General features: G+C 35.3%; 1 protein-coding gene and 1 long non-coding RNA gene across 4 annotated transcripts in view; one reads left to right on the forward strand and one right to left on the reverse strand.

Moving 5' to 3' along the window:
* The window catches only part of LOC139982120 (uncharacterized), a 671,468-nt gene that overhangs the window by 526,966 nt on the left and 128,244 nt on the right, over positions 1–16,258 (reverse strand). Inside the window, exons 18-21 of the mRNA XM_071994672.1 lie at positions 7,095–7,300; positions 4,421–4,497; positions 3,665–3,717; positions 269–388 (exon numbers count right to left, since the gene is read on the reverse strand). Coding sequence (XP_071850773.1) covers positions 269–388; positions 3,665–3,717; positions 4,421–4,497; positions 7,095–7,300 — 456 coding nt within the window. The remainder of the gene's footprint in view (positions 1–268; positions 389–3,664; positions 3,718–4,420; positions 4,498–7,094; positions 7,301–16,258) is intronic.
* LOC139983474 (uncharacterized) lies at positions 9,659–16,105 on the forward strand. Of its 3 annotated transcripts, none has more exons than XR_011798706.1 (4): positions 9,659–9,688; positions 12,517–12,594; positions 13,485–13,654; positions 14,863–16,105. It is a non-coding gene; the product is annotated as an uncharacterized lncRNA (long non-coding RNA). The 3 variants fall into 3 exon arrangements; XR_011798705.1 differs by lacking the exon at positions 9,659–9,688 and adding an exon at positions 10,861–10,879; XR_011798704.1 differs by lacking the exon at positions 9,659–9,688 and having other exon boundaries at positions 11,608–12,594.

Here is a 16,258-nt window from a genome sequence, read left to right on the forward strand (position 1 = left end):
TAAGTATTGGATATCAAATAATAATAGTCACCGTTCAACTGAGTTCAACATATTCATCTGCATTGAACTATTATTCTACGACAAATAGTTAATGTGAATTTACGGTACCATGGTACTTTTACGTCAACACCAACCTGTTCTTTTTTAGAGAAATTGACTTGCATGTACATAACGATGACAGCACATGCTACATAACCTCTTCCTGTTATTTTACTGATAACACATAATTGCTGTGTATTACAAGCGCGTGCAACGGTTACCGACTTACGTCATAGTTAGATGCGTTCTTCAGAAACTGTATAGTACATCTCTGTAGTAACTCACTGTCATCGCGTTGAATATATTGAAACTGCAGTGTACATAGTTTCATGACTTCATCTTCATTAACCTGGTAATATAATACAAAAATAATGTCAGTAGAACTGAATTACAATTACATTATGTATTAGTTTGGTTTTCTAGGCTTAGATCCATAGTTTGAATGTATCAGACAGCATCTAAAATCTCCAAATAGATTCTCTTACCGAAAATTTGTCGAGTAAAGGATATCAGAGTGAAAATATTCAATCGTTAAATGTAACCTTTATTTAGGACCGATTATGTTAAGATATTTATAATAGTTTCCTTAAAATATGGTAAACACAACAGCTTAATAAAACTGAGTCTCGGAGACGATTGTGATTATTTTGTGACGTAGTCGTACCGGTGTGTAATATGTACACACAGAGATATCACCATATTCAAATTATTTAAATTATTCTTGAGCAGAAATATTACGTTTCACTAAGTGTTTTACTAAGTATTTCTAACAATATCAGGCGATACTCTACGGAATTTAAAACTCAGTATTAACAACGCAATACATATCATGCCACAACACTGCTGTTACAGTCATTTCTATCACCTGACTTCTTTAAATTGGTAATGTTGTATTTAAAATCAGGTTATTTTGCCGACTTTTTGTGTCCATTTTTATAAGTTACAAAGTTTTACAGCGGAAAAGATCATGACAATCTTAATTAATGATTCCGTCTATTTATTTTTGTTATCTGTGAGGCAAACATTAACTATAATTCAAAGATTGGAATCGGTAACCACCTCAACGAATTGCATTGTTCAATTAAGGAAAAGACGTCTATTATATGTCAGCCCATAGCTGAATAACGTGTCCCTATTGACGTGTACATGACTGTGCTCACTGTAATTCATGTTATTTCTGCAATGTGTGTTAACGTAATTAATTAATTTTTATTCAGGTATTAATACTATCTTGTATTCTAAGAAGAACTTGTGGCGTGAGAAAAATTATCATTGCTTTTGCTCGCCTGTAATTTATTTAAAACGATTTTTACATAATGTTTTTTTATAATCATTTGAAAATAAAGGAAATACTAGTCAATGTTATTGGCAGAACTTTTAAATATAAAAAATAAACGAAAAATCGAAACCGTCTTTGCATGGTATTTAAGAAATGTATATGCATGTTTACTAGCAGTGTCCGTGCATGCAGGCAAAACTTTCTCTTGTAAACCATATATATATATATATATATATATATATATTTATATATATATATTGTAGCGAGAATGTTCTTGAATGGAATGCTTGTATACATGACTTGATGTGTTTCTCAAATATCACTATGTATTGATTATGTACCGTTACCAATTCATGTGCCAGAAGATAATTTCCGTCGGAATCTGAGCAAAGTATACCCGTCATGTATTGCAAATATTTACATCGTGTATATGTGAAAATGGTTTTGGTGTTATACCAATATTCAACACTCGGTTATATTCCAATCCGTGTTTGAATATTCGGTCAAATTACTATGTAAATGGAATCTTTTTTTGCTCCTTTTTTACGATAAAATTTGCTTATAGTGAGAGTTGGCTATTTCAAAGATTGACTTAGAAAACCCGGGCTCTTGTAAATGCTACATCATTGCATGTTTTAACACAAGCATTAGTATAAAAAGGGAGATCGATGACATGAATTAATCTTTGTAAAATGTAATCATAATAATGCTAATGTCAATCTTATGAGTTTGTTTTACCTGACATTTACATATTACAACATAACACTTGGCATATGAAACAATGTAAATATTTCTGACTTCAATCAACAGTACATCCCAATTTCAAATTAAATATTTTAGATTCCACCATTGTTCCAGCGGGAGCGATGAATATACAGTAGTTGACAACTTGGAAGCAAGTATATCATATTCTTTTTCCAAATGGTTCATATTGATATGGTGCACCAGAAAACCCATGGACTATTAAAAGACCATACACATCCTCTTTTCGATTTTTATGTGTTTTGCTGCAGGGCGACAAATTTCCATATCTTATGGACGAAATAAATATCCATCCATCCATCCATCCATCCATCCATCCATCCATCCATCCATCCATCCATCCATCCATCCATCCATCCATCCATCCATCCATCCATCCATCCATCCATCCATCCATCCATCCATCCATCCATCCATCCATCCATCCATCCATCCATCCATCCATCCATCCATCCATCCATCCATCCATCCATCCATCCATCCATCCATCCATCCATCCATCCATCCATCCATCCATCCATCCATCCATCCATCCATCCATCCATCCATCCATCCATCCATCCATCCATCCATCCATCCATCCATCCATCCATCCATCCATCCATCCATCCATCCATCCATCCATCCATCCATCCATCCATCCATCCATCCATCCATCCATCCATCCATCCATCCATCCATCCATCCATCCATCCATCCATCCATCCATCCATCCATCCATCCATCCATCCATCCATCCATCCATCCATCCATCCATCCATCCATCCATCCATCCATCCATCCATCCATCCATCCATCCATCCATCCATCCATCCATCCATCCATCCATCCATCCATCCATCCATCCATCCATCCATCCATCCATCCATCCATCCATCCATCCATCCATCCATCCATCCATCCATCCATCCATCCATCCATCCATCCATCCATCCATCCATCCATCCATCCATCCATCCATCCATCCATCCATCCATCCATCCATCCATCCATCCATCCATCCATCCATCCATCCATCCATCCATCCATCCATCCATCCATCCATCCATCCATCCATCCATCCATCCATCCATCCATCCATCCATCCATCCATCCATCCATCCATCCATCCATCCATCCATCCATCCATCCATCCATCCATCCATCCATCCATCCATCCATCCATCCATCCATCCATCCATCCATCCATCCATCCATCCATCCATCTATCTACGTATCAAATTAAATACAACAATAAACCACGATAGCAGAAAAGGGCATGTCATTGACTTACTCTTTGTAAAATGTAAACACAATAATGCTAATGCCAATCTTCTGAGTTTGTTTTGCCTGACATTTACATATTACAACATAACACTTGGCAAATGAAACGATGTAAATATTTCTGACTTTAATTCAACAGTACATCCCAATTTCAATTAAATATTTTAGATTCCACCATTGTTTCGGCGGGAGCGATAAATATACAGTAGTTGACAACTTGGAAACAAGTATTCCATATTATTTTTCCAAATGGTTCATACGTATCAAATTAAATACAACAATAAACCACAATAGCAGAAAAACTCTAAATGGAAAACATACCTCCCAAAGACCGGACTGAAGATTCAGACTGTAGCAGTAGTTACTCCAGGACACTAAGATAACAGAAATGTAAACTCGTGTAAAAGATTTAACAATGACACCTATAATACGAAATTATTCATCTACAGAACACGATGTTAAAACAATAGAAATAAGAAAGGAATAGATATGTTTGTGGAACTGGCATGAAATCCATTCTTCCTTATATGTATATATACACACACACACACGCACACGCTTGTATATATGAAGAGGAACACCAGCTACATGTGTATGACAGATACATATTAAATTTATAAATATCAAACACACCAGAAAAAATCCGACCGTTTTCGTACTTTTGGGACTCAGCATGCGATGGTAGGAATCAGACACTGGACCTTTATGTCACAGACTGAAGTCCGTACCAATCGGTCACAGTGATTTTACCTGTGAATGCGTACAAACTGGCTTGTGTAACTGTCAATGGTGTATCACACAAGTGTTATGATAATACAGAGTGCACGCGTGGCGTTGCTTTTGATTCAGACAATGAACACAGAATTCTTACTTTTAGGAATATGTAGCAAATGCTGTTACTATTATCCTGGTCACTGTGAGATATTTTCTAGTTTAAAGAAAAACGATATGTTAAACTAACGGTTAAAGAAGAATAAAACAAGTTTTATTCAGTGGCAAGGATGAATATGAGGAGTACTGGTGAACTGAAATACTAAATATTTACTAGTCTGACTAAATTTGAAGATATAGACATACCTTTAATCTTTCTAGATTGCAACTTTGAAGAAATTGACTCCGAAGAGAATGTAAGAGGCAGCAGATAACCGTCGAACCTTTTAAGTAGAAACAAAGAATAACGAGAAAATGTTACAAAATAACACTGTAACCTAGCGGGAAAACTATCATAACAACGCATCTTTGTTAAGTTTATTGAACATTTCTATTGGAAAGGATTACAAATAAGAATAGTTTACACTAAATATCGCTTGGTTGTTATGAACCGTCAAGGGAATACAATGAAATATGCTTAGGTGGTTCCTTACAAAATTACAAGATAGCATCACGCAGGGTCTTACCAGTGCAATTAGTTAACAGTATGCATGTATGCTTACCCTAAACTGGAGTAAGATAATTGAACTAGAAGGTTTCCAACCGGAAGAATGGGTTGAATATCTCATACCTTACTAATTTACACATATTAAGCGAACAAAACGATACCCCATAGTAGCCATCGGTTTTCAAGTAAGAGATTGAACCAGCACCAAATAATTAACGAACAGGGAAGCCTTAGAGTCGGCATTAGCTTCCATTGGGGGAGGGAGGGGTACAGTTACATTTAACACCTAAGTTTCTTTAAATATATTTGAAATTGCCCAATTTTATTTGTGAAAACTTGTCATGTACACTTCATTTCAAAGTTATCATATTACAAATTGCTTTACTTATCTCTGTTCTTTACAGAAGTCTTTCTCCTCATTTATGTTTACCAGTCTATCGTAAGTTTTCTTCTCACGGCTAACAATATGATTTTTTTCTCTCAACACGATGGACATAAACGATTCTCAACGTTCTTGTTTAACATACTACTTTAAGAAAGAATAGGTAATATTTCTTTAGAAAATAAAATGTTGGACAACTGAATGTCCATGCCAAGACAATCGGAATCACAACTTCTCTATTCACGAAGAACATTTACCTAGGAGACTTGTTGTTCTTCGCCTACATATATGTACATGTTATTTCAAATATACAATGGCTAAGCCATACTAGATTTATCTCGTTCAGTTTTAAGCGAAATAACCTAATTCATTGCAGTTTTCATAATTTTAGACCAAAAATCATTTTCTATCATTTCAATGGTTTAAGGCTCGCCCTAGTCCTCTGAAAACATTTTTACTTTGTCATTGCTCGGCAAACACAAACCTTTGCAATAATATAGTGATGCCAATCTACCTTATAAGAGAATATAATAATCTGTATACAATCTGTCGCAGATGTTGTTGTTTGTATAAGGGGTATTAGGGGAATACATTACGTCAGTAGGAGGCATTAACTACATAATGACTATTATATTGGGGCTTCCATTGGCATCGGATTCGAAAACGTATTACTATACAGTTAGAAAACGTATCAATCATGGATGATCACGTGACGTGATCCGCGGTACTATCAACGTACATTGTTTCATAACCCTTTTCAGTTCATTGTAATATGCGTTTTGTAAGCAACACAACGATATTTTTGTGTCCAATATTTTAAATTAAATATGAGATTTAGATTAGGATGGTAATGATATTTTGGGATTGTCATCATTTGTGTCAGAAAAAAGGTATGATCTGAATGGGCCCCAGCTAATTAGAGCATTATGGATTAAGTATCGATGTGATTAGTGTAATGGCATATTCAGTCGTCTTTAGTAGAGAATCAGCCTACGAGGGCTGTTTTCCCACCCACTTATTCTGCAGCAAAGTTTAATTCAGATCTCAGCGAAGTTAATCACGCCACAGTTGTGGGTTTGGCCATGACAATAATTCCTCGCAATGAACTGTCGAGGCTACCGTACATTGTTAAAAACTGCTTGTATATCCAGTGGATTAAATATGTTCAAAATCGTTTTAATAAAACAGTTTTGACATTCTTCTGTTTTTGAATGGATTTTACATTTCTGATGTTGAAGTCGTCAATTTTATGTTTAATTTTCACCTTTGTATTCTTAACTTTTCCATATTTACTCATCATCAGTACAGGATAGTTGAAATCAATGATATCTATGTACATAGCGTAAAGTCTGGTGTACTAGAATATTCGATTCTTTAAACGATAAATAGCAACTCTGAAATTGTTTGAGGAAGAAAATTCAGTAACATGTTTGGTCATGATGAATTAAAACCTCTAGTGTTCCGGAAACATCAACAAGCTGTAACACTTTAATTAACAACCATGAGAACCAACAAAGAAACCATGGTATTTCCAATCGTTATCCCCTTTAACACACTCTATTCGGCATCAGAGGTAATTTTGATGTTTGGTGAAATCATCTACTTTCGCGCCCTTGATACAAACTATTGTATCGATTGCATACACACCACATACATTTACACATATAATCCATATCGCACCTGCTGACAACAAAATGCTTTGTAGCTATTTGAAGGTCGTTCGCGCAATCTTGGTACACCTAAAAGCGATGACTCGCGCAAGGGTGCCTACGTTATAGTAAAGAAGTTTCGACGTAATCCTGAACTATCGTCACAATATCTTTCATATTCATTAATGGAAACACTTGATGCACTAGATTAGCTGGAATTTTGTGGGGAAAATGTTGCCGTCTTTTAATCCCGAAGATATCTGTATGATTGTAAGGTCAGTTTACTCTCTATGAATGCGTTGTACAGATATGTTTTGATACGGCTCACATTGTAATACTCACTCTAGCTCCTCCAGCATATGTGACTGCTTTACAAACGTCAATATGTCAACAACCTCTGTCTCTGTCATTTCTTTTCCTTTCTCTGTTTGTATTACTACCTTCTTTACTGATAAAGGACATGGCAGACATAGTCCTGATTGGAGGATGATGTTTCCAGCATCAATCTTACCGAAGGAACTTTTTAGATACAGACAGGTGATGGGAATCTGAAGGAAGAAAATAAATTTTACACGATAGTTGAATCATATTTTCCTCAATATTATATTAATATTGCATTCATATGAATATTATTCACTGACCGATACCGACTCTTAAGGTCTGCTTGTCTTTTTCAGTACTGATACGAACCATTATCACATCATCATGATGGAACGACCTTTCTCAATTGAGCCAATTCGAGAAGATACCAGAATTCCGGTGAATGAAAGTAACTTTGGAACGTTACAGTATTAGCTCGCAAAGCACACTTTACGGCATGTCACAATAACACAGGGTGATAACAATTTGTATCAGAAATTTGATCGTCGCACCCAGTCCTCGCGTGACAGTATTTCTCAAGAAAACCGTTTTGCACACAGTTTAGTATCTCGAGAAATGTTATCATGTATGATACTACCCAATGGATGACGTATCTTGTAGACATGGGAAACCCCGCGAACTTTTGAGGTATTACTCGTACGGCGGTACGGAGGTTGTACACAAACCATATCGTGTCTAAACAACCAGGTAAGCAACAGGTCTGATATTTTGGCCATGATAAAATTTGAATTTATAAAGCTTTTCAATATAGTTCCATCACTTTTATTGAAAAGTAATAACTAAGGTAGAATTCATTTAGGAAACTGAAGAGCAAAGTACGTCAATGTGAAAAGAAAGTAATTACTATAATACTAGGCTAGTTTAACTAAGTTGAGGCCTAGGCCTAGGCCTACATTACATTTACAGCCCAGCCTATATGCCGGCTATGTGAGCTACTTCTATTATTTAAGTAGATACTAAGCCTGCGAATAATAGTTTAAAGACCCAAGGATAGCAAAGGACCCCTAATTACGTAGCTTATTTGAAACCCTATCCGTGTTAGATCATGAAGGAACATCGGGTAATTCATGCCTTCTGTTTTCGATAAGTGTTCAACAGATGTCAGTATAGGGCCTAGCATAACTTCATAACGTAAATTGTACTTCAGCCATATATAGGCTATCTATTCTGACTGTCATGAACAATTTTAGTCTGTGCTATTATTACTGCTATAGCAGCATTATATCCCAATTATAGGTCATGCACTAGCCTTACTGGCAAAGTGCAACAGCTATAGCCTTTAGAGCCATATGACTCAACCCAAGTCTTTTAAATAATCTAGGCCTAGAGGTCCTATAGAGTAAGACTAGGAATAATGGACGAGGCACATGCATATGGATTGGGCACTGATCTTCATATACTTTGATGCAAGTTCATAGATGTTCAGGAAGGGGAACCCCTTTGGTTGGAGTGTCTTCTCACAACCAGGAAAGTGGCTCGGGCCTACTGTAGACAGATTGTGGCATCGTATCTTCCCTGATTGTTGAATTAATACGAACTTGTGCAACATTTACATTGCTCAAACCAATAAAAGAGCTGGTGAAGACTGAAGGAAAAGATTGGATTGTATTTTGATTATTTTCAGGTTTTACATCATTCAATTTGAAGAGAAAAAAAAAGCCAGAACCTATATTGACATTTAATGAACATGTGATGCCAGTATATGTTCTAAGACTATGCCATCTGTATATTGTAGCCCAAATTGGCCAGTTTTCTTTAGCTCGGTCTGTATTAAGTAATAGACCTATTCTTAAACTATAGTTCCAGTTGTGCAGTACAGCTGGTCTGTTCCAGCCTGATGGATTTGTGAGCAGAAACAGAATTTGAAGCACTGCAGTCATCTTCTTGTCCAATCACTATTCATCATTATTTCTGAATGCATTGCATGACTACCTCAACTATTGTGTCCTGTTTATTTTGTGTATCAAATCAATGACAGTTAATCATACTTAAGCTCTGTGTATATCTTAGAAATAAAATGACCCCAAAATATTTTTCCTTCTGTTCCAACAAAACAAACAGTTAACATATATCAAAGGAAGCTTATGGTATCCTAGGCATACACGCTTTATAAGATTTCAGTGTTTCCAAAACATATTAACATTGTGAGTACTGAAAAAGTAGAAAGAAAGGAATATTGATTTTAAACAAATGTCATTATTGATGGGTAAAATCAGAGAGCTTTAATTTTGTTGACATTACAGAATCAATTGTGAAATATTTCAACCACAAAATTGTGAAATACAGTCATTTTATCAAGTTCTTTAAACTTATTGAACAATTGGGTACCGTTGTTTTAAAGGTTGAATTTATTTTGTCCCCTTCTTCATTTACATTTATTGAAGAGTTTAAACACCTTACCAGAAGCGAGAGGCTTCAGAGATTTGGAAAGAGCTGGAGACCTTAGGTCAGGATCGGAGGGCGCTGTTTAGAGCCAGGGCCAGAAGCCTCCCAATACCCACATACCAGAAATGGAGGAAGAATGGACGCAGACCACCAAAAAAATACTATCAATGGTAAATATTCATGCTTTCAATGTGCCAAAAAATTCTCGATTTTAATATGAGAAATCTTATTCCATTGCCATAAACTACTGATTTGTACTTCAAACTGTGTTTGCTTTATAAATGAAATGTGTCCTAGGTATAGTGTCAGCAGCTGTAGTGTTAGCTGTACTATCATTGCACTCCCTATAAAAACTTTATCAGTACATCCCCCCTGTACTGTGTCCAATGCACCAAAAATGTTGGTGAAAATGTGATAATTCAAAGTTAGCCAATCAAGTTCCAAACAATTGTTGTTTCATTTCACATTACCATTTTACCTATTACACAGTACCCTTCAAAAAATCCATATAAGCAATGCAACTGTGTCACGTAATATGTTATATTTGTGGCTTGTACAGTTGTTGGATAACTTCAAGTATTTAACACCTTGGCAAGAATGTGGGATACAATACATTCAACTTGCTTTAAGTTTTAGCCCAAATGGGAAAATGTACGACTACATTCTAATATGTATGCATGCAGAGGAAAATATTGCATCTTGACACAGATAATGTCAGACAGGTCTATTTACATACGGTACATGGCATAAAATTTAAATATAAGGTCAGATAAGAATTCAAGATAAATTCCGCTTAGTTCATTGGCTTTGTTTATCAACGTACAATGTATATCAACGTACTCAACAAGCATCATACAGCCTATTGGCTAGCCTTTCTCCACAGTCAGCTGGCAGATGTGTTATTGGACAGGTTATTATAATAATAATTAAGCATAGTTGTAACATGTTAACTGGATACTTTTTAATCTGAGCTCTGCTTCCTGATCAAAATGAAAAGAAAATTATGGTAATTATTAGTCATGCAAGTATGACAAATGCATTTCATGGAAGTCTTACCAAAGAAACTTTCGTGGGCTCATCCTACTGTATGAAGCATTTTGCCTTTTACTTTCCCTGTCATATTACTTGCAATATTTGTGCAGAAATTCCTAAAGTTATAAATCTCATGAGATGTAACATAAATTGAACATTATCAGATATCAATTATTTTATTGAACTACAGATTGACAAACTAAAAGAAATATACCAACCACTGAGGGATATTTGGTCCTGAGTACCGGAAGTGAGATGATGTCCTAAGGAACATCAAAAGGAACAATGTTCCTTAACGAGTACCCTGGACTTCAGAGCCTTCCTTAATTGTAAGTGATACATTGAGAAAGCATTTTGGGTAGCGACAAAGTCCATCACTGACAATATTTGAAGGCTTGATAAGAGTACAGATGGACCAAGGTACACTATTGATATTGAACAAGGAAGAAAATTAACTTTGCAGTGTAACTGTTGGCATGTACACATGTAATTATACCAAATATAATTGGTACCATATTATGCTACCGAATTTAAATATTAAATGCAGTGAAATCCAAGAATCTACCTATTTGTACATAGTTATGCCGTTTGAAAGGACAGTCTTGGATCACTTATTTGCTTAAAACGTTGAATTTGAATGATTTTTAAACCTGATTTGTTTGAAACCATTCACTTTGGAATATGTTGGAATCTGGGTCATATCGCCAGTATGATAATGATATCATTTCATTAGTGCAGAATTATTTTTAAGTATGAATCCATTTATAAGTTTTAACAACTGATACCGGAAGTTTTCTTCCAGCTTTGATTGAACAGACTAAAGAATGAAGGATATCAAAACCATTCATTTTTGTGACAAGTTGTAATGCATTTAAAATATGTTACTCAAGACTACAAAGGTAAAAGTTATTGCATTGAGTTTCACCTAGTATGTGAAGAGCTCATTTAGTATGTAACACCAGGTAGTCCAGTCAACTTAGTTAACAAGCAACCCCTCCAACCCCCCTCCCTTTCCATTTGACCCACAGTATTGAAATGTAACCTGTTCTTGGAGAAGTTTTTCTTATTTTATGATTTTTTGGGTCTATAGCAAATTTAATGTAATGCTGCATTGGCCCCAAATATGCTAGACTCTCAAATATGGTCACCTTTAGTCAAAATTCCTTAACTGTTTTTTTTACCACCCTTGATGAAATTTACCACACCGGGCATTCAGTCATCTTGTGTGTGCATGTAGAATGTCTGAGAACAATTTGGAAGTAAAGACCTCCAGAAGAGTACTTTTTAAAAGTTCTAGCAATTGTAGCATGCTATAATTTGGGGCCAATACAGACTACCTTTAAATTACAATTATTAAAATTGACCGGTGCTGTGGCCGAATGGATAAAGGCGGTGGCATTTGAAGCAATGAGGCTTAGCAATCGGGAGGTTCGGGTTCGATTCCCGGCTGGGTCATATAAGGTGGGTTTTTCATCCAAGAGCAATCTACGGTTTACCCATCTGAAATGACTTTCTAAATTGAAAAAATTCCAAATTTGAGTTAAAATGTTGAATTGGAAACCACTCGACGTTTAAGTTGTAATCCATAAGCCCCTGTGGGTTTCTCCCATATTTGTGGTTGCTTAAGCGTCGTAAAAATAACTGCTGATTATTATCATTATTATTATTCAAAAACACAATACTGATTATAGTACCTGGGAATTGTGCCATAATCATACCAATTTCCTAAAATATTACTTTGTTAGTTAAACCACAAAACTTGCTATGAACTGGAGTTGTATGTCCATACATTAACCTCTGTCCTTGGTCACATATATAATTTCACAATTATTGAACTTAACGAGAAGGGTTGCTGCCTTACATGCATGTGTGGATGTGTTTCGAGAGAATTAAATTTTCATTAGTGACCTTGCAGCTGTTTCCATTAACTATTTCCACATGTTTCTTGATTTTCTTTACCAAACAGAGGGTTTTCCATACAGTGCTCTTGGAACAGAAAAGGTGACAATCAATGTCATACAACCAATTTTTAATGAGAAATATTGTAAGTTTCTTATGAGATTGTACAAACACTGTTAGAACATTCTTAATTCTAAGTGATCTTGCCATTCATTTTTAACAAAATATGTTAATCAAATAACTGATAGTTTCAATTCTGAACAAAGAGAGTTACAGTGACATGTCAGTAGTATATGCTATATTGTTTTATACTCAAGTCATGTCTGTCACAAAATTATACATAATTAGACAGGTGTTTGCTCAGCTGGTGTCTTGTTTAGGTGTACCACCTATGTTCTTGATGAATTCCTTAGAAAGGACACTGACTACTCCTAGGCTGCAGACTGCAGTGCTAGAAAACATGATTTTTAATGCTTTTTACATATGACATCAGTGCATAATGGACAGATGTACTTTAGGTTAATTCCCTTATTAATAAAATCAGATATCACATTGTAAAATTAATTGTGTTTTTTGAAATCACTTGCACATGGCTACAGCACACATTTTAATATGGCATGAAATGACATATCACATAATATGGAAACTTCATATTATTTTCTTTATGCCTCGTTCTAGGTTTATGAGATTTTAATTTTCTTGCATACCGTTTAATCTTGCTCAGAATTTCTCTAACCACTTAACAGTTGGTCTTTGATTATGTTTTTTGTTAAGCATGAAATATTGTAAAGTTTACAAGCAATAGAAGCTAAGTATTAAAATGTGATGCAATTGAGTTTTGTTTGCCATTAGTTTATGACATCAATCAGTACATAAATTTTTGATGCATGAATTGTACATAGCAAACTGTTTTGTATTTGACCACTCCAAGCCAGCTTTTACACTAGCACACTGAAAAGTTAGCATTCATTAAAGCTGAACATCACAACGTGAACTGTAATTGATAATGACCATTTTCCTTTATAATATTAGAAGCTGATGCATGTGGAGTAAGTGGCAGAAGGATGCATTACTCCAAGGTGACGCAAGGCATTGTGAAAATGGAAGGGATGCCCCCAGGATTTTTACTGAGACATCCATCATCTTATGTACCGAGGCAGCTAAGAGCAATTTATGCTGCCAAGATGTGCTTAGATGTGTTATTAGTAAGTTGCTGCTATAATATGTGATCTGTAAGGATTCAAGTTATATCTAGTCATAATTGCATAAAAATAATGTGCAAGCTGTGGTGATGTCATAACATTAGATCTGACAAACTGTCATTAACTTATTGGAATTAATTGTACTGAGAATGAACAACAAAAAGCTCAAATAAATTTACCCTCATTCTAAGCTCCTTTTACATCTTCCCCATCGCATGTATTTTATAGGCAACTTCTACACATATTTTGGATCTGCAAATATATTGATTAACCATTTGAATAACAGTTGTGGTGTCCTTCTAGGCCAGGAGTGGCCAACCTATGGCACGCGGGCCACATTTGGCCCGCCTGTGATTTTTTTGCAGCCCGTGAGATAGTGAGATGTCTCAAGAAAAAAAAAAACAATCTATCTTACATCATCACAAAAAAAAGAGCTAGCTGCTCAGAATTTATCGGCTCTAAGGATGCTGTCAAGTAAGCCTATTATCCCCATTAATTATCAACAGTACTGTATTGACATTAAGTTTTTGTGAATGCAGATTAAGTACACACACCTATTGCTTGAAAGTCCTCGGAATCAAAGGTTTGAAATCAACAGCAGGTTGTTGGTTAGGTGCGGCCCAATCAATTGTTTACTCCTTCTATCTGGCCCATTCATTCAAAAAGGTTGCCCACTCCTGTCATAGGCTATAATATGAGATTTTTCATTGGTTTCCTGTATGAAAATGTGGAGCCTATAAAATTGATTGCATTCAACAAGCTGGTGTTCAAGAGCACAGTATGTCATTTTTTATGCATATCCACAATAATCCATATTCTAATAATATGCTAATGCTATGGAGTTTCATTGGGTTATAATTTTGGACACATTTGCAACAAACAAGTACACAGCTTTGTTTCAGTAAGGTTTAAGTCTTATGATTAAGTAAGACTTATGGCCACCTCATGCTTTTACATTATTTCAATATCAAACAATAGTGCAACTAATTAGCAAAAACAAATATTCATTCTTTGTTTTACATTGTATTCAAATATTTATGGGTGTTATGTATATCATTAATTTATTTAGAATTATTTCTTTAGTGTCAATGTTAACATAAAAGGAATGAAAATTAGTATGCATGGCCCTTGCAATGTGATGATTTCAGTACTTTACTTAAACAAAATTATTGAAAATTTGTATTTGTATTTCCATTTCTCCACCTGTGCAGATCACCAGGGACAACCGGACGGGTCCTATTGATTGTATTATCGTACCAGAGATATGTTTAAGGTCCATGGAAATTCAGCCACCAGTTTTAATTGTTCTATAAATACGATATCTCAAGAAGAGGAGCATGGACAAATCTCATATTTATTAGGTAGATGTTAATTACAAGAAGCCTATTGCTTTTGTGGAGGTCATTGGACATTTGGTTACTAGGGCTCAAATTAATGAAACCTTGTAAACACAGGTGTAATTTTATAGCTGCAGACAAACATATATACATTTACCTCAACAATTACCTACCTCAGCTACCTATCTTCTCCCCTGGCCACTTACTACATGTTAAGAGGCAGATTATTGCCTAACCAGAATTTTTCTTGCCATTTGATAATTGATTGATGCTACGTTTACCTTTCCAATCTGTCATCTATTATAGTGTAAATGTATATTTTCCTTTAGGTATTTAGTATTGGTTTTCATTTATACTGTTGTTACTATTATGTTTCAAAATTAACATCCATCCATTTTATACATATTATACATATGTTTTATACATACTTAATTGATTTATGGAGTAAACAAAATATATATATTGAACGTGTTGATCCTCCTGGACCTTTCTCAACAAATGTGCAGTACGACAGTGTCAGTTCATCATCCATAAAGGGTCTCATTTCTTAAAGCAGCATTTTGCGTCCTTTTCTATGATTTTTCTCAACCTCACTGACTCCACTATGCCATAACGACATATATAACTAGCTTATCTATTTAAATCTTACTTCAAATGGTGGCATAAAAGTCGAAAAATTGCAACTTTAATCTTTGTTTTTCACAAGATATTTCCGTTAGAACCCAAGAAACCTCGCCCATAATATGAATATTTAAACACTACGAACTTCATTGACCAATAGGTCTATGTAATACAACACCATGCTTTATTTGTGTACAGTCTATATGACAGTTGTACCAGGGAGCTCCATACATCTCCCTGGTTTTACCAACACAAAGTCTTGAATCTATTTTTAGCAATGCCTCATAACTAAACCTGCATCTCTGATTGGTTGAATTCAAACTAGTGGGTTTTGGGGGAACTGTATGTGATTAATTTTAACTGTGGAATTTGTCGTGGACACTCTTCTCATTATCTGCAAATATCCTTAATTACTCGCCAATTAACGTTGTTGGCAGGGAAAAACTTGGCTAATATCTTAGTTTGCTGTTTTGTGATTGATATATGTAAAAAACTTGATAGACATGTCAAAAAAGTAGAAAACGGCGACCAAACGCAAAATGCTGCTTTAAGGTGTTTGTTAGAAGATTATTTTCTTGCCATTTGATATGGGAGTGTGGTTACACACCTTGCCAATCTTTCATATTTAATATTGCTCTTTCATACAGGT

This window comes from Apostichopus japonicus, chromosome 16 (assembly GCF_037975245.1).
Source record: "Apostichopus japonicus isolate 1M-3 chromosome 16, ASM3797524v1, whole genome shotgun sequence".
NCBI classification, from domain to species: domain Eukaryota; kingdom Metazoa; phylum Echinodermata; class Holothuroidea; order Aspidochirotida; family Stichopodidae; genus Apostichopus; species Apostichopus japonicus.